This window comes from Bacillus rossius, chromosome 3 (genome assembly GCF_032445375.1).
Source record: "Bacillus rossius redtenbacheri isolate Brsri chromosome 3, Brsri_v3, whole genome shotgun sequence".
Classification (NCBI taxonomy): domain Eukaryota; kingdom Metazoa; phylum Arthropoda; class Insecta; order Phasmatodea; family Bacillidae; genus Bacillus; species Bacillus rossius.
In genome coordinates, this window is record NC_086332.1 from 65,580,595 (window position 1) to 65,600,562 (window position 19,968).

General features: G+C 39.4%; 1 protein-coding gene across 1 annotated transcript; it reads right to left on the reverse strand.

Annotated features, from left to right (window-relative positions):
- Window positions 1-4,086: 4,086 nt before the first annotated feature.
- On the reverse strand, window positions 4,087-6,389 carry LOC134531308 (uncharacterized). Its single transcript, XM_063367002.1, has 2 exons — window positions 5,965-6,389; window positions 4,087-4,286 (listed from the first exon to the last, which is right to left on the reverse strand). Exons 1-2 carry the CDS (start codon window positions 6,387-6,389, stop codon window positions 4,163-4,165), a joined length of 549 nt encoding a protein of 182 aa, XP_063223072.1. The 3' UTR covers window positions 4,087-4,162.
- Between the last annotated feature and the right edge of the window lie 13,579 nt (window positions 6,390-19,968).

A 19,968-nucleotide genomic window follows, 5' to 3' on the forward strand; every position in this document is an offset into this window, starting at 1 on the left:
ATATATTATTATCCAGAATTTTTAGAAAACCATAGCAGATCGCTGAACTAAAATGTGATAAAGAATGCAATGATTTTCAATTGAAAATTATTTTTCAAGTACACTAGTAGTGAGATAATATTATTCACTATTCAAAATTTCATATCAATAGAATCGTTCGTGGGTGGTTCAAGCAGGACTGAAATACATATACCACTCCGAACTGCAACTCTTCGCATTGCTTCAACATTACAGTACAAGTCCGATAATGCGGCAAGTTCGCATATGTTGGATTATAGATAGTGTCGGAAAATCGGGCGGTAACTCCCACGATTGCTATACGCTAAGTTGTAGAGCAAATAATTTCTCAGATGGTCTTTGAAATAAAATGTTATTGTTAGACTTTTTTTAATGTCTTTATAGAATCAGATATTAAATACATTGACTTCATATAATTTCTAAAAATACTGTAGTAACGTTTTTGCTCATCATACACAGAAGTTTTTTCTATATCAGAAATTCTAAATTGTACTTTGAGGAGGATATCATTGTTCATTGATAGAAGACAAAATAGTATAAAAGAGTGAAGCGATTGCTGTATTTATTGATTGGTGATTCTTGTTATGTTAGCCTGCTACAGGTAGACCGTTCCTTACGCCCCAAGTTGTTTTAAGTGTTGTGAACACTTCTAACAAATGATTCTAGCGTGACTTGGTTTGTCATATCCTACACTGTACTAACAGAGACACCGTTGTTGGTATCGATGATATGATAAAAAAATTGTTTTTTGTCTGTAAAGTCGGTTTACGGACGATAGTTTAACGTGACAACGTCATAACAAAACATTGATGAAATGATTGCATACTTTTATGAATAAAATTGAATCATTTTTATTTTAATAATAAAAGAATAAATACTTGAAATTATACTAGTAATCAGATTTTTAAAATGCAATAATAATTAACCTTTATTGCTGAAATTGTTGTTGTAATAAGCAGTGAAAACCACATTAACTTTTCACTTCACTTTATAAACAGTTGACGAAACAGTTCACGTGTAGATGAAAGTTGTGTGTTACCGCTGTCTTTCTTCTCCTCGGACGCATAGGCCAATCGAGTGGAAGAGAGATAGATGCGGCGCAAGCGTACAATGAGCGTAACGGGACACAGCGTAACGGAACAATGTGCGTAACGGGACACAGCGTAACGGAACAATATGCGTAACGGGACACTTTTTCGTGCGTGCAGCCGGCGTTCATCGATTTATTAGACGTTGTCACGTCAAAAAAAAAAATTAAAATATCGAGAAAACTAGGTGTTTCTAGCGCCTCTACGGGATGGCAATCCGGGACGCAAGAGTGAGGCGCGTGATGCCTACACTCCACTTCGCCCCATTTAGCTAGCATCAACTGGGTGGGCGGGTTCACATAGAATGAAGCACGACACGACACGACATTTTGTCTGACGGTTGATTACTTCCATGTATTCATATGGAAGCAATGCACACAGAATCAGACGCTGTAAGATATGATATACCAACAAAAAAAATAATCTGTGATTGAAGACGAATGCTACATACGAACGGCTTATAAAAAACTGTATACCATATGATTTAATGCTTTCAGTGCATACTAGCAATGACAAATTTTACCTTTAAATTCATTTAAAATAACATCAGATTAGACTTATTTAGTAGCAAAAAGTAACTTTCTACAACAGCACGCAGATGGAGAGACATCCGTACGGATCAGCTTGGCGATGCTGAACTCTTCCGTTTACGTCACTCCGTGCGGCCAATAGAAGCCGAGTACTTGGCTGCGGTGGTAGTAGTCTTATAGTTTATGTTCTAATTTTAAGTACAAACATATATGGTTTTCTATTTTGACACTGTGATTTATTTTTATTAGATACGTAAATTCTGCCTAATATTATTATTTTTTCATTAAATTAATATTTCGTAATATTGTAAGGCTCTCTCATTGGTTGAAATTTGTTACGTTTCCGTGTATTGTGGAAGCAGCAGACGCGATGATGAAATGTTCCGTGAGATCCGTCTCTGTTTATGTGATCCGTCTCCGTTTCTGAGCCATTGTAGAATGGGCCTAACAGTCGCGATGCATGCGACATTTTTTACAGTAAATGCCCTGACCTACAGTAACTTAAATTATGTTACGGTTTAATTTATTAATGTACAAGGACCACAAATACTAGTCCAGGTTGGAATTGTCTGCATAAAATTTACAAAAATATTAAAGCAATTAAAAAATAAATATTTGTAAATTAAAATATGACACCTTGATCTAATTCTATGATGGTTCCATAGTTAGTAAATTTTCAGAAATACTATTCTTACTGTGAGGCTTGCCCTGAGATGACTGCAACCTCCAACTGCACCTAGCTACTACAGCGCATCTCATCCTTAGATTGCAGTATGCATTTAAATGGGCATTTACTTTATCTTCCCGATGCACTATTTAAGCTATTAGCGCTGTTCCCTTTTCGGTGTGTTCTATTGCCAGATTCGCTCTAAAGAGTGCAAAGGTTTCCGACACGTCATTGTAATGTAATTAATATTTGTTCAATGTATCGGAAAAATGTTTTTTTTAAGGTAAAATTTGGAATAATAATTGTGGTGTATTTCATCAAGCGCATCAGCTCATGATTTCCATTTTTTTTATTTCTAAGGATATGTTATTGAAAGACGCCATTTTGGTTTCAACCGTTTTTTGTTAACATTTTGTTTATATCATTTAATTTTAAGAAGTTTGGCTCTTTTCGGAAATGAACGTACTTTCATGGAAAACCTTGTTATTAATTGTGACTGACTGTTAAATAGTTACTCTTGTGAAATAATAATTTTGCGTTTGGTATTTAATTTTTTTTTGTCAGAGTGACTACAACTGTAATAATACTATCGATAGACACTATTTTATGTTCTTAGAAAAAAATTAAGAAAAAATAGTATAATTAAAAATAATTTAAAACTTATTCTGATTAACGATGGCATACAAAAAATATTATCATTTTTAACATGCCGGGTGGTATCAATCTGGCAACAGTGCTCGCCAGTTACTCTATACTGCGTGAAACAGACTGTATCATGCATTTCGAAGGGTCACAGAACTGAGAAGTCTCTCGCGCTGGCGTAGAAGAATGTGAGGGTTAGTCAGAAAAAAGAACACGAAAGAAATTCACTCGATTCACACGCGCGCACACTTATTACATGACTATATAAAGCGCATGACCAAATAAGAGATTATTTTATTTTATTTTTTTACTAATGTGAAATTAAAATGGGTAAATACGAGTCCGTCTCTTTCACCAAAGGTTCCGTAAGTAAGCACACATTTTTGTTTTAACTTAACTTGCAAACTTTATCATATGGGAGAATTTTTACAATTTTGTAATTTAACTTGGGTAATATATGGAAGTTTACTTCAATTTCAAATATGGTACTTTGCTCTCACCCTTCCCCATTTACAATCTTAAACAAAACTGCTGAAAAACATCGATTTAGACGAAATATATCGTAATAATTTATCGAAAAACATTTTTTATATTTAATATTCAAGATGTTTCGGACTCTCTAAATTATTATTGTTCCGTTGCCTTAAAATTGTGTTCATAAGCGTGCGTAGAAACTTCTAACTTTGTCTTTAAGGTCCAAAAATACCTAACTAATGACATAGGCAATTGTAAGAAAATAACAATTACACACTCAAATATACTACAAATTAGTTTCTTAAACAAAGAATAATAGAACTTAAAATTTTAAATAGATCAGAATTTGTATATGCATATATACTTAGAGGTATTTCTCTGTTTCTTATACCTACAGAACTGTAGTACTGAACAAACATTTTTCAAACCTTAATGAACTTAAAAAGAGATTACCTACTTAGTTTCATTTACAGATTTAAAGAAAATACAAACTCTATACGTTTAAGATTCGTACTACGTTATGGTGTACGAAGTTTTGAAATTTTTGGGCACACTGTTTAAATAGAATCAAATGCACCTGGTAATAATATAATATTTTTATTATATTATATTCATATAAATAAATATAAATTACAATAAATATCAATAAATATGTATGTACAGTATATACATGTAATGGCACTTTGTTCATGTGGTTAACCCATGTAGAGAGTATCTGCAGGTGTTGGCAAAACTTATGTTTTTCACTGCTTCTTGGCGTTGTTATTCTTCTGCTTCTTCGCGTTATTTTTCTTCCCTTTTTTCACTTTTCGCCGCTTTGTTTTCTGAGCCTTATTTTTCTTCTTGTTGTTAACAGCTTTTTTACCACTGTAACAAAACAAGAACATCGTGAATTGACACAAAGATAAATTATTTATTCAGCTTGACATAACAATTTTCCGAATAAATTCGTAAGAATTTAAGGCACTTTAAATACGGTGACTTAAAACATATGAAAATATGTTTTATAAATATACAACCAGACAGTAACAAATTAAGTTACGAGTGAAAACAACAAAACCGGAATACTATTCTGAGTTAATATTGTTGACCTCTCTGTCAGCTTATCTCGGAACTATTTTCGCTACACATTATACCATTGGATATTCAATTATTATACTGCTTACGTAGCAAAAAGGAATTTTTGTACTATGATAAATACAGGCGTGCAAAAATTCTTGTTTGCAAGAAGGGCACGTGCAAATTTAACGGAAGGTACATGGTTAGGCTACATATAGAAAGAGTGATGGATGAAGAAAAATGTTATTGGGTGGAAATAAAATATTATTATCGCGTATCTAAAATTTATTTTGACTTTGCATAAATACTGCAGTTGTGACTAGTGAAGCAGTAAAAGTAGCAGTATGTAAGGAATATAGTGTGTTTTGTTTTCTATTCAGTTCATTCGTGCTATTTTTACAATTTCTTAATTTTTTACTTTAAGAAGAACTTTATGCAAACAGCCGTGAGAATTACTTGAATAGAGTTGCTTCTATTCTCTTTACTTTGCATAAAAACACTTATTCGTATCCATTTGTCAGCATGAATAAAAAATTTTAAAAGATTCAAAACTGCATGTGATATTCGAACAATAATTCCGCTGACGGCCGATGTATGCGCAACCGTGAATTTAAATTGAACCCTCGCATTATAAACTGACCACAGGAGACTACGCGTAGCTTAAGTTTAAAAAAGATTCTAATTAAAATATGATTCCAAACAATTGGTGATTGACGGCGCACGCTCCAAATCAAGTAATTTGTAATTTTGCAACGGTCACGAGCAGTGGCGGATCCAGGATTTTGGTTTGGGAGGGGCTTGACCCAGCTGAGGCTAGGCTTTATCAAGGCAAACACTAAAACAATAGTGAACCCAGATGCTTTTGGAGGAGGCTTGAGCCCCTTAGCCCCCCCCCCCCCCCCTCTGGATCCGCTACTGGTCACGAGGAGTTGGTACAGGAAACTAAAATGTCGTACACACAGTCCTAAGAGACACTCGTATTCAGACACAGAGTGATATTATGACACGGCTAATTCTGTCTGTTCAATCTTAAGTACTCAATCGTAAAATTGTCTTTAACTTATGGTCAGTAATAAGCTGGGTGGAGGAATGTACCATGCTTATTATTTGTTTGTGCAACACACATAATTGTTCTCAAGTACAGATTATTATATTGCTGCTACTGAAGTTTGGCTACATCTTTCGCCGAACAAAGATGGAAAATTGTTTCTGGAAATCCCTTTGTAACTTCACAACTACTGTTTTGCTTTAATTATACATTAGAAATCGTGTTTGTGCACAGCAACAAAACAAAGATCTAACTGACTGTGATGTAAGATTGGAATACATGAACCGTTTTATTTTGGATCCTAGCAATAATGACTCTGGGTGATAGAGCCTTCGTTGGTTCAGAATATTTCGGAAGGGGTCAAAGCTCGTCTAGACACGTTGCAACAGAGCTGGCTGTGGTTCTTCCTCTGCTCGTGTATCTCAGTAGCGAACTCACCTGGGGCCGGACTGCTTCTTCTTCTTCTTGGCCTTGCTGCCGGCGGCTCCGAGCTCGGCTCGGCACCGGCCCTTGGCGTCCTTCTTCTGGCCGACGGGGCAGCTGCTCACGTGCTCGGGCGTCACCAGGATCTTGTCCGCGCAGAGCGGGCCCGGCGGGAAGCACGGTTTGGCCGAGGTGGGAGCACCGGTAGTTGTGGTCGTCGACGTGGTGGTCGTCGTCGCTGCCGCCGTCGACGAGTTGTCGGCGGGGTCCCGCAGGACGAGCCAGCCTCGGAAGGACACCTCCCTCCAGGTCACCTCCCACACGCCGGAGTCCGGCGGCGCCCGGAGGACGTCGAGCGGCCATCGCAGCGACGCCGAGGACGCCCCGCCGAAGAGGCTCGCGGCCGCCAGCAGCAGCGTCGCCTGGAGACTGGAGCTCATCTTGCGGGTGGGCGCTGAGTCTCGGGATGGAGTCGTGTCCGGGTTTTTATAACTCTCGTCGCGGCGGATGTTCGCTGGAGGGGAGGCGTCCAGGCGCGACGCTTATCGGCCAGGTTCCGCGGATAACGGGCGCCAGGATAGGATTATCTCCTTCCCGTCGGCGGCGCGGCGTGACGGAGGTGAGAACTGACGTCGCCGAATGGGGTTCCTTGTATCTGTCGCGACGGCCTTTTCTGCCCGCCGGCTAAATCCGTCACAAGTGACGCAGCCCTAGTATCTCGGCACACTCCTGCGTTTTACCATCGCCCCGTCTAGGCTTCCAGTTCAAGGACATTGTCCCTTACTCCTCGTTCCTACTCCAAGACTTTCCCATCCTCGCCATTTTTGCCTTGGCGGTGAAAAAATTAATTTTGAAGTAGCAGTTAGACATTCTTCAGAAGTTATTTTAGAGAAGAAATACTTATTTATCTTGTTCATAATTTAAACAAGATGTTAACATAAATTTCGTCCGGATATTTACATCGCTGGTGCATTAACCCCTAGCTAATTCGCCTCAATAACAACAAACTGTCGTCTACATATGTAGGGTAATGATTATCTCGTGGATTCATTTCAATATAGGCTAGACTTGACTGTACATAATAAAAACTTTCAAGTATGCTAATTGGTCGATAACAAGTTCACATCCTTTTACGGATAGCCACCTATTCTCTTTGTTTGTAACAGGCTACAGGGTCTTCAAGAGCACTGTAGTCCAGTCATCAGTGTAAAGCAGATGTATATGTACTTCAAGTCTACTTTGCTACCCAATGAATCCGCGAAAATTTCGCGGGTCTGTCCAGTGGCGGATAGAGGAATTTATTTCGGGAGGGGGATTTCAAATTTAAAAAAAAAAGTATTTTATTACTTGCCAGAGATGTGTAACATCTAAACTCGGTAACGAGCAAATTCGTGTGTTCTCATGTTGCAAATACTCTTATAACAAGAAACTCGGACACGAAATTTAACGTAGAATTCTTTAAAATAATGCTGACGTGATAAATATATACGCCAATTTTGTTTTCAATTACATTTCTGGACGCGAATCACACGTAGTTTTCGCACCCGCCGCGAGAATACGCTGCCGGGGCAGTTACGTTGACTATTGAATCATTTGATTAGCAGACCGAAATTTTAAACTATATATAACAAAACGACTCAGATAAAAGATAAAAATACTTGAAAAAAATACTAAACACTGGCTTTTGATCTGATTTACAACAAGGTGTTTTATATAAACATTGCTATTATTGTTAAAATGCATTAAACAGTTGATATTAAATGTTTCATGTTGTGTTTGTGAACTTCGGTTCGCGCCATCCACCACAGATGACAGCACCGTGGTTACGCATTTCCGTTTTACGTGACTTACATTCCATCCATGAAATTACTCATACCAAATGCCGTGTACCGAGAGCTAAGCTGACACATGTTAAAAAGATATATTATAATAATTTTTGTATTCGGGAAAAAAAAACTTATGTCAACAGCAAGGGATTGGAACAGTTACGTTATGAATCTCAACATGCATCACAGCCTTCCGCCACTGACTCTATCCACATGCCACGCGTCTATTTGGGGAGGGCTGACAATTTTTTTTATAACCTAACTAAAAACTAAGTGTATTGGGAGGGATCTGGATTAAGGAAGACTCTAAATGCGATACAAGATGAAGCCTATAGCGTATAGCCTAATCGTACGGTGTTTCAACCATGCACGAAGAGTAGTATGCATCATGTGCTAGGTAAGGGTTGGCCCCATCTCCCATTCTCGCTTAGCTCTAGTCTAGACTATACAAGTTAGGTTTGGCCCAAGTAAAACCTGCACATACACAGGGAAAACCCTGAGCTTGCTCGTGCGGGGTGTAAGAAGTCATGCAATAAGCAAGCGGGTTGAGCACAACAGAGGCGTAATTTCAGCTCTTTAACTGCGGTGATAAGGCGTACCGGAGGTCTGGAGGTTTGGAATGCCCCCACGTGTAAGAAGAGTTCGGAAGTTCTCCCCCGGGAAATTAAAAAAAAGTTAGCATTACATTGTTAGTTTTTTAAACCTTTTTCAGACTATTTTCACCTCAAATCACATAATAACTTCTAACACTCTCTGTTTACACATAAAGATTCATTGTTAATTACTTTAATTAATATCCAGACAATTTGTAAAGTAGACATCATTTACACACAACTCAATAGTATGCCTATTTTTAATTGATTGAGTGTTCTGACTGATCTTCTATCATGCAAGTAAAAATGAAGTAAATATCATACAAAAAAAAACCAAAGTTTTATTCAGCTTTTACTCAATGCCATCATCACAAGTTATTTTTATACAAAATGAAGTATTCTCTTTTGGCTTTAATTAAAGTCGTCAATTACTTTAGAAATATCTGTATCAACACTCCTTTCGATATGCTGGGGTGGATAACTGTGGGGTGACAACCGCCACCCCTTTGCCACCCCCGAATTACGCCAATGAATTCAGGACAAAGGATGGGTCCAGGAAGAAGACTCGGTGGGAGCAGAAAAGAGACCACCACGCAAGGCTGGGGGAACTTGGACATTGGTGTCCGCTACAGCTTTAGGCCTTACACCACTTAAAACTAGGAGAGATAATGAGCAGACGTATGTTAAATTTAACTAGCCTGACTAATGCCGCCGGCACTGCCCAGTAACAGCATGCCACTCGCTGGTACGAGCAGGGGCGGCTACAGGGAAAGCCAAGCGAACGCCCATGGCCCAGCGCCGGCCCTTGTACAGGTGTGTCCATAAAATAATGTCGCAGTTGCAAATTTTAATAGTAGCAACTGTAAGCGTTGTGGAGTTTTGGTTCAAGGTCACAATTAAAGAGTAACGCAGACCGTTTCAGACAATCGCACGCGCGAGTACTGCTTTGTTGTTTCCTCACTTGCAGCGCCACCTACGCAAAATGGCGATTAGTAGAGGGTGAACCCGTAAACTTTATTTGGCAACAGGGATGGAGCCCCTCTCCATTGGAATCTCTTTGTACGAGAGTGGTTGAACGTCGAAGTCCCTGACCGTTGTATTGGTCGTTAAATGGTCCAGGCGACAGAGCTCTTTTTCGCTGGCCTCCGCGTTCGCCTTACATAACGCCATGTGACTTTTTTTTTTTTTTTTTGGAGCTTTATAAAAAATCGTGTTACGTTTCGCTGCTACCTAATGATTTTCCAGAGTTGAGACACAGAATTGAAAAGGCTATTGCTTCCATTACTCCGGACGTGTTAACCGAATTGTGGAAAGAATTGGGCTTTAGGTTGGATGTGTGCCATATATCTAAAGGTGCACATATTGAACACATGTAAGAAAAACTAGGTTAGTTTACCTTCAATTAGACGTACGATTTGTTGTAAATAGTCTAAATTAAACTGTTATAATATAACATTAAAACATTATTTTATTCTGTATTACCGAAGCATCTGTGATATCAACATGCCTTAAGATAAATGAGCAAAACAGTCGTCAAAATTTACGTAAAACGTTAGCTTAGAAAAGTAGTTTTAAGTTAGTTCCTTTTTTTTTTTCGAAGGAGGGCGTAAGAAATGAGGTTTTTTTTATGGGGCTATTCCATGGACACCCCTCCCTCCCGGGACCATCAAAATATTAGAGCCTCGCAAATTTAAATTGGCCATAGCCCCGCTATTTCGAGGGCCGCCTCAGGGTACGCGCAACTCAACGGTGTGTGTCTGCGGCGGGGCTGTCCGGATGACTGGGCGCACCAGACGTGACGTCAGCTCGAAAGGGCGGGTCGGAACCGCGTGACGCGGCAGAAACACGGGGACCGACAGGAAAGAGTGGCCGTCGCTGTTTCAAGGGAATTCCTGCCGTCTCTTGTTCTCCGTCACCTCAGCCTATGTGCTCGAGGCAGCTCGCCAACGAGTAGGTCGTAGCGGGACGCGGCACAGTGGGCTTCTGTTTGGACACTGCATGACTTGCCCACCTGCTTGCTTAGTGCATACCCGTATTTGCACATCGCGTGAATGATCCCAGGGTTCTCCATGTAGCCATGTGGATTTTACCAGGAACCGCCTGGCTAGATATGTCTACAGTTGGGATAACGAAGTTAAAGACATGGCTAGACAACCCCAAACAAAGCACACGATGCAACGATGCATGCAACCCTTTCTAACATCGATGGAATCCAGCATGATTAGGTCTTCGGCCTGAGACGCATTAGGTCCATTGTTGGGAGCGTGGAAAAGGGGTAGGGGAATATGGGTGATTTATGTATCCCTCCTGAAGTTATGAAAAAAAAAAAAAAAAAAAAGAATTGCGATATCTCGGTAAAGGCCATACGTTATTTTTGATGATGCGAGGTGAGATGTTTTAAACCTGTTATCACTAACAAAAATAAGGCAGTGATGTATGTTACCAATTATGATGAAACTGACCCAACCCCATTGTTGTTGACGTAAGTTTTTTTTAATATAAAAATATTAATTTATTTTTCCTTAAATCACCTCCAGAAAAACTTCCTGCAGCCGCCACTGATTAGATCACTACCTACCTGATCCGGAATCACATACGTCATTACAATGATGATTTAAGTTTAAAATAGGGAAGCCAGTTTTGTGTGATTGCAAATATGAAATTATATTAATAATGCGTGTGCATAAACAGGGCGCAAATCTGTGATAATTTTTTTCTGATTTTTCACTGACAAAAGTTTCAAATTTCCTTCACTTTTTTTAATGATTTAACTATTTTGCAATTTTCTGAAGGAAATAATGAAATTCCAGTCCTCACCATCCCTATAGTTAACCTAGTTCTCACTCCAATTTCTTTATTCAAAATATAACCTTGTTTACGCGATTGTATAGCATGTATGATTTTGTACTTAAAACAACATGTGTGATGGTAGTTTGAAGCATGACATATTCCCCTAAAATTATCATCAGAAGGGAATTTCCATGACTTGCCCAGGATTTCAGATAAAATACCTTGATTTCCCTGACCGATCCCAACTTCCCTGACTTTCCCTCTCATTTTCCCGAATGTGGACACCCTGGTAAACATTTAACCATGGCATACTTGAGTTACGTGCAGAGCGGAGACGGATACCGACCCAGGATCTCGCAAGTAGTGACGTAGCGACCCCGTCCCCCTGGAGCTCGGTCTGCAGGCGTGACGCAACATGGCGGTGACTTTCGCTCGCGGCCAGTGGTTCCGAGAAGCCCCACGGCGGGCCGTCGGCGCCGCACAGAAAGGCCCGTCCATCCCACTCAGCAAGGAAGATAAAATAGTTGCAACTCAATGATTTAACTAACGCTCGTATTTTCTTTGGAAACCAGCAAACTGTGAGGTATTCATAAGCAACCTAACAACCCTGAAATCTCGAAAGTAAAATGTTGCTAGAAATATTCATCACGTATGTTCAAGATTATCTATTTTTCAATACAGTACAACCAAAACACTATGTTAAAATGCTTTTATCTTTTGTATAAAAAAAAATTAAAAACTGCATAGCTGCAAAGTTAAGTTTTGAAAATCATAACCTCAGTTACAATTGGGGGGGGGGGGGGGGGAAATACACGTGAGCGCACGTCTGCACATGTGCACATGGCAGCTATGCATATTTCATTGCTGCCAAGATAATTCAACATTGTCAAGAATTATTACAAATTATAATATTTTGGAACAATACTCAATACGCCACTCCGTCAATACAGCATTCCATAAATTTTCTATTTCTATTTTTTTCTTTATATTTAAAACTTAATTTTTGATGTTGGTGTTTCTCGGTCGCACAGCTTTTTAGTGGCCTTATTCCGCCTATACAGTCGTACGCCGCTGGTCCATCCAGCCCAATATCTCACGCTCCTTGCAGCTCGCAACTTCTGCATGTCACCATACAGCTCCACCTCACCGCAAACAAAGCCTGTAAAAATAATACACTGTCCCTTGCTGTTACCTGACAGCGAGGACGTAATGGTGAAGTTTGAAGGGGGAACGGGAAAAGGAGGGGGGGGGGGGCGATATTCCTCGGGGCCCTTATCTTCAAAGGGAGCACGTTTTGAGTTCCGAAATTATTTTTATGCTTGGACCTAACTTACAATTATATTGCTAACAGAATCCATTGGAAACCTTACAGGTTATGCAATATTTTCAGATCAAGTTTACAGTCCCTTATCGCCTCAGTAACTTTTAATTTGTGGTGTTTTTGAAAGTAGTACATAAATTAACGGTTTCCTCTCGGCGGCCTTGCCCGACAGCCCCGAGCACACGGAAAACGATTTAATTCCATTAAATATGCTTAACATAACCTAAATCTATGGTATTTGTGCAGGGTTTGAGTCAGGTAGGGACCAAAGTGCACTAAGGCCTAATCATGCGGGTTTTCAACCAGGGGGCGGACCCTGTATTTACCATCCTGGTATTGCAGTATGTGTCTAAATCGTTGAGCCACCACCCGCATGATCAGTTTATAATCAGCGTTTAGCAGCGTTATTGGCCCATTTTTGGCGTGCGAACTGGTGCCTGCGAATGTTCTCAGGCGTATACAACTGTGTGTAGTATTCTACAGAAGCACTGGCTGCCGAATGTTGATCTGTACATTTGGCTCCATGCATGTCACATATTTTAGCAATACCTAACTGTTTCACTTCTTCGCCGCGGCGCTCGTGTGCAGTGTTCCTTTCGCGCTCTCGCCGGACTGGCTTCGACGACATTCCACTCCTGCAGACCTTCATCTTCTCCTCGGTAGGGGTGGCTTTATCTGCAGTCTTTCGTGTGTAAACATCTTAGCTCTCCGTGTACGGGCATTTGGTAGGAGTAACTTCGCGAAAATACAACGGAAGTCGAAGAACGGAAATGTGACACAAAGAAAGCGGACACACGTGCAGAAACATAAACCCGTATATAAACACTTTCGTAAACATTAGGGTACATGCCAAACAGATTGGTGTGCCAAATGAAACTTGATTATAGTGAAAATACCCTGGTAAACTGAAATATACATAGTTAAAAGTAATCCCAAGTTTGAAGGAAAAAAAACGTAAGATAACTGGCATTAGAATGTAATAATACCTATTCTTCATCTAAATTCACAACAGGCTGAGTAGCATAGCGGTAGAGCGCGCGCCTGTTAATCACACATGCCGAAGGTTTTTTTAGATTTTTTCCTTCATGTTTATACTTAGCGCCTTGTAAATATTCTTTATATTGTAGGTTTTTTTGTTGATCACGTAAAGCGTCTTGTATTTTGTTTCTACTGACAAAAGAGCACTGTGTGCTGGAGTGCCACTTTCCCAATGTATGTAATGTACATAATGTGATGCAATAAAGACTTTTGAATTGTGAAAAAATTGTTAATCACAAGGGACGTGGTTCAAAACGCATCACCGTAATTTACTCCTTTTTTAAACTTTTTAATAACATTAAAGTATTAAATGATAAAGTTGAATCCACTCTATAAGGTTAAGGTTTGTTTGTAGAAAGAATTTATAGACTGAATATAATTGTTTAAGCAAAAACAAATATACAAACATATACTTAGTGTTATAATATGTGTTTTCAAATGTTTTATGTTAATATGTTTGTAATTCCTTAGAATTATAACTTATAACATGTGTTCAAAATTTATAGTACTAAGTGTTTAGTGAATTTCAACAAGAAAGGAAGTATTTTGTTGAAAATCAGGTCCAAAGCCGGGGTTTTATCGGAGCCTTTTCTAATAGTTCAAAATATCCGGTTGTTTCGTGCTGTGTTTGACGATGACAAGCAATGTTTACGAGTCAGACAGGGAATTCTAGCGGCGGCTGCAGAAAGTACGTAAGTGATCCGCAGCTAGAAATTTTGGTATTTGAAAAGCGAATATTTTATTTATCAGTTTATTTATCACGCTCAGCATTATCTTTAAGAATTATACTTTAAATTGCGTGTCCGAGCTTCGTATTTTAATTTATTTGCAACATGAACAACATGAAAACACATGAATTTACTTGTTACTTGTAAATTTCAGGTAATTTTATAATTGTAAAAATATAAACTAAACGATCTGATTCGTCGACAGTCGCCTATTGCTAAAGAAAGTTCGACAGAATTTAAATTTGGAACGTTCAGTCATGAGCCAGCCAACGTAGTAACGTATGTATGTTGATTTCACTCTCGAAATTTGGAATCTTTTCGTCGAAGAAACTGGAAACTATTTAAGCAATATAAACAGGGACCTTATTTGTCCAGTAATTGATGGTGGATATAAATTTATACGTTGAAATTGAATTACCTTTGGGCTTCGAATCTAATTGAGATAATATTCAACGGAATATCTGCAAACAGTCTACATGACAGTTGGAATATGTCTTTGCTATAGAAATAGAAGATTGGCAAACATTATTATCTAAGGAAATTTAAAATACTTCAGACTGAATTTGTGGCTACGAATTCAAGAATATCTACGAGAATTCGAATGAAGACGTAATCCTGGCTTCGATTCCCAAGTTCCGAAGTGCAAAGACGAACTCATAAATGGTAACTTGAATTCTGCGAGAGGCTGTAACCTGCCTTCGATCGTCAATTCTTCAATGAAGAATAATTGCATTCTTCACGGCTAAGAACACTGCGAGTGAAGTGTGACCCATTGCTACCAACGGCAGACATCATCTAGACGACCACGTTGGGACCTCGTATCAATCAGATGACAGGACGTTCCTGAATAAAGTATAGTATTGGTGTGTAATAGTTCTTCAAAACGGTATGTATTTAATTTGACGACACTCTTTAGTGCTCCCTCTGCTCGCACAGGTCGTTATGGCCGGTCGTCGCCTCCCGGGGCGTGTGCACTTGTAAGTGAACCACTAACGTACATAGTGCGCGAGAGTGCAACGAAGTGCGGCGAGAGGACGGACGCCACCACGGAGTCGATTGTCGCCCGCGCGACAATCGATTAGGTGCGCGGGTCTCTTCTTGGGAAGAGGCCCCTGGTGGCCGAGACCGTTCCGAGTGAGAGCGGTGCCATTGACCCCATCATCGCCGGGACTGGACGTGTTTGTGTGAGTCGTGATATTAAAGTTGCATTCAGTGAAAGAGGTCTCTATTTTTTTTACTATAATAGTGTCCTGGGGGGCTTCAACACCCTGGAGTAATTTTACCAGTGTCTCCGCTAACCGGCTTGCAGCCACAGGTGACGTGACGTCCGAGAGCCCGGAGTCTCCATGCAGTGCTAGCCGGTGCCCACACCATATAATCTCGGCAAGGTGGCTAGGTTTCAAATAGTATAAAAAAAGGGCTACTGGCACAATTATAAGGCTCAGGTGCCAAAGGTGCCGATCGCCATCTTGAATTTTGATGTTGCGGCGGCCATCTTGTATGACCTTGACCTTTTACCTTTAAAATTTGCCGAAGTTCTGCAAAAAAATTGTTAAAAATTGGCCAAAATTTCCTGTTTTAAGGGGGGGGGGGGGGTAAATCCTCCGGAAAAAAAAAATATTTACCTATATATAGGGAAAAATTCCCATTTAGAGGGAAAATTTCCCATTTTAATCCTAAAAATATGCCGTTGGCTTGAAATGTCCTGAAAGCGGCTTAAAAATCATTGAAAATCAAAAATGCAAGCCACTACGCCAGAATCGTGACCACGTCATCGATGTAATTTTCATTACGGCCGCCATCTTGAATCCGCTATCTTGGCACCAAATGCCCTTCTCCCTAAAGTTGCATTTTTCGTTATATATACCATCTTTAAAATCCGTTTATCGGGAAATTTTTCAAAATGTACAAAAAATTATTTAAATACGATTTTAATAAAATTTTAATAAAAATGCAGTCACATCTGAGAGTCCTCGGTTCCAACCCTGTGAGAGAAAAAATAGCGATGGATACGTTCGTACTACACGGAAGCCACCGGCAGACTGACCTCCCATCACTAATGCTAATCATTCGATTAGCGACAAAGATTTTAAACTATATAATGAAACGGCTCCAATGTAAGCGAAAAAGACTTAAAATAAATAAATAAATAAATAAACAAACCCCGGCTTTGGACATGATTATCGACGAGAAATTTTATTATACTGCTCATCTTGTTAAAACTCATTAAAAATTTAATACCTTAACGTTTCCTTTATCTCTATGAACTTGGTTCGCGCCTTCCACTTCAGATGGCAGCACCGTAGTTACACATTTACGTCCCATTCACGAAATTACTTCTACCAAATGCCGTACGCCGAGAGCTAAGATGTTATTCACACATAAAAAAACAAATAGTTTCTGAGAAATGGTTAGAAATGTTATAATTCTCTACAACTTCTTGTTTATATTCTTTCTTTCAACTTCGGAAGGGGAGGCGGCTGCCTTGTCAAAACTCCTGAGCTCCCTTGTGATCAAATGGATTGAAGTAATCGGAGGAACCGTGGCAGCATTCGCTTGAAGCGAGTTCGTGGCACACCTGTTGGTAACTCCGGCAGAGCAGAAGAACGAACCCAGGTGCTCTAGGATGCATTTGAGCACGAACGTACGCAGAATTTTAATTTCTCGTTGGATTGTTGGGGTGGGAAGGGGGAGAAGATATAGAACCACTTTGTTCGCTGCTTGTTTTCAAATTCTTTCTTTTTTTTTGTTGATGGGAATTATTATTGTCTTTAGATTTGGGGGGGGGGGGGGGGGGGGGGGGAGGTAAATATATCCCTCGCCCATCCACCCGCCCTGCGTACGACCTTGATCTTGAGTGCATCGTTCCACCAACGGTCCCGTCTCGCCACATCCAGCCACGCCAGCGCAGCACTCCAGTGCTCCAGAGGCGACCCGGTCCCTGGCGTCTGACGTCACGTCGACGACGGGCGGTCTTGTTTGCTCTGGCCCGCCCGTGCGTACGCGCGCGCGCCCCCTACTCGTGACGTCACGGTCGCAGCGTCACGTATGCGCGCGCAGCTGCCGCTCGGCTGACGTCCACGTCGCTTCCACGTGCACGGCGCTCCTGACCACATCTCACGGCTCGAATCTCACTCCCCACGTTCGTGTTCTGTTTAATTATCGTTACTACCGTCATAGGTGTGCCCAGACATTTCCATTAAGGGGGGGGGGGGGCTGCTAAATTTTTAAATCAGAAGTTGAATTTAGAATGTTAAATAGCCTAAATACATTCACTCATTGACTTGTTTATATTTTTGTGCAGTATCAACGAGATATGTTTACTAGTTAATATTTATATCAGTATAATTTTAACAATCTTGAAAATATGTTTTTTTTTTCAATAGACAATGTTTAAAGAGTACTTACACATTTCCCCCCCCCCCCCCCTCTAATTTCCAATAGCTAGGTACAGATCCACCTTGAAAATGAACTTCTTTTTAGTGAATGCAAACACAGCAATTCAGTTAACAGAACTTTAACAAACTTCTTAAATATTTTTTTTTTGCTTGGCCATTTTAAGAGACCTCATGTTTTAAATAAACTAAGGCGGCTGTATTTCCAGAACGATAACATGTTTAAAAATATTGTTAATTAGCATGCTGAAACACAGTTTGAGTGTCACAGTGCCAGGAATATACGAATATTAACGAACGCATTAGAGAAAATGCCGATCTGAAAGATTACATTAGGGGGGGCCATGGCCCACCTGCCCCCCTGTAGGCACGCCTATGACTACCGTTTCCTGTAAATATATCACGATTATACCCCTTCAGCATTTTGTTGTTTGGTCACAAAAATTGTAACCACATATTTACCAAACCAAATTGCGAGCTGTAAAATGTCACGCAAGTGATCACAATTATATACAGCTACGTGCGTTTTCACCGCTATTAGATGACAAACGTGAGGAAATATAAAAATACAAGATCACACTACCGCGACAAATTAACAAAGAAGCCCTTAAATTATAGTAATGACAAGAAAACAAAAAATCCCTTTCCAACACAGCCTACAGACGTGAGTAGGCTAGATTTAGAAATACCTATTTCTTCTGGAAATGTTCTAGAAACTTGTATCATCTTTAAGAACATAATGTAGCCCACATGACATTATGTTCTTCAAAATAAAAAAATAAAAAATAAAAATCTGTAAAACATTTTTTTATTTTTTATATTCCATGCAGGGAATATGTTTCGTATGTTTCTAACTCAAAATATCCAGCATTTTTAATAGCTTAGGGGTCGTCCATTATTCACGTGATGTTTTTTTTAGCAAATTTTTAACCCCCCCTCCCCCCTAGTGATTTGTGGTGAGGTTTCAGACAAACTCCCCCCCCCCCCCCCCCCCCCCCAATAAATCACGTGTATTTTTTGGTGCAACATATTTTTAAAGATTTTCGGAATATTATCTTTAAATATAGGTATAATCTAATTTAATTCTGGAAAATTAAGCACAGTGATAAAAATGTCCAGACACACATTTAGGTTGCAGGTTTATTCTCACTGGCATAAAAATAATAAAGGAAAGGCTTATATGTGATTTACGCATGTATTCGGCGCCAAAATCACAGTCTTACTAGCGACTGGCAAGCCGAGCCGGGTGGTTCATGTTGCGGCGGGCGGGGATATTGTTGCCTGGCTACGGCGAGTCAAGGTCACGCATCGCTTTTCGGTTTAGTAGAAATCGGGCGAAAAAAAAATACACGTGATATCTCTCTACACCCCCCCCCCCCCTCCCCCCCTTGTGATATTTCGTGATTTTTCCGGACCCCCTCCCCCCCCCCCCTTTCGAGCCTCACGTGATTAATGGACGATCCCTTAGAACGAATGAAATATTATGCCTCAAAACACTATTTTTCATTCATTTCACTAATACGTTGTCGTATGAAAATTTGTTTTGGATCAGGCTGCAAGATAATATTAAAAGGGTTTAAAATAAATTCGAACAAATTTGATACTGAAGTTTCGATTAAAAAAATAAAAAAAACCTGTTTTGACGGTAAAAGTCGTTTCATCAAAAATTGATTTAGCCAAAGGTTTTAGATAATGTTCAGAATTTTTACAATAAATTATAACGGATTTGATAGTGTACCTACTAAAAAAGTTACGATAATTTTTTGTCTTGCAGCCCTTGTTATTTCCACCCCTTGCAGTACATTTAGACAATATATAAAAAGTTTTAAAATAAATAAGAAAGGATTATATAGTGTACATGGTAAATAAGTTTTATTTTTTTATTCCAACCCCTGGTTTTTTCAATCCCTTGGAGTAATGGTTTGTCTTATCAAAAATTGTTTCAGACAAAAGTTGTAGATAGAAATTATAATATTTAAAAACAATTTAAACGGAGTCGATGGTTTGTTTATACTAAAGGGAGATATGTATGAATATTTTATTTCCTCTAACCATTGTTATTTTCCACCCTTTGCTGTATCAAATATTTATTTAACAGAATTTTTTTTTGTATTACTCCTACGAGTATTTTACGTTCAAACAGATGGCATATTTGTCATATTATGGGAGTTATAGAGATTTGTCTGTCTTTCAAAAAAACATTCGACCAAGATTTTCTATTTCTATATTTTATGTATCAGTTTGGAAGTGATTTGTACAAACGTACAGCAGTTATCGTGTTCATAAAAATGTGACACACACACACGTTTGAGTTGACGATAGTTTTGG

What these genes read in the sequence shown, in the direction of transcription:
- LOC134531308 (XM_063367002.1), bottom strand. Translation starts at nt 6,389, where the DNA reads ATGAGCTCCAGTCTCCAGGCGACGCTGCTGCTGGCGGCCGCGAGCCTC. An exon ending in AAGAAGCAGTCCGGCCCCAG is followed by an intron (nt 4,287 to 5,964) that starts GTGAGTTCGCTA and finishes GTTTTGTTACAG; the next exon opens with TGGTAAAAAAGCTGTTAACA.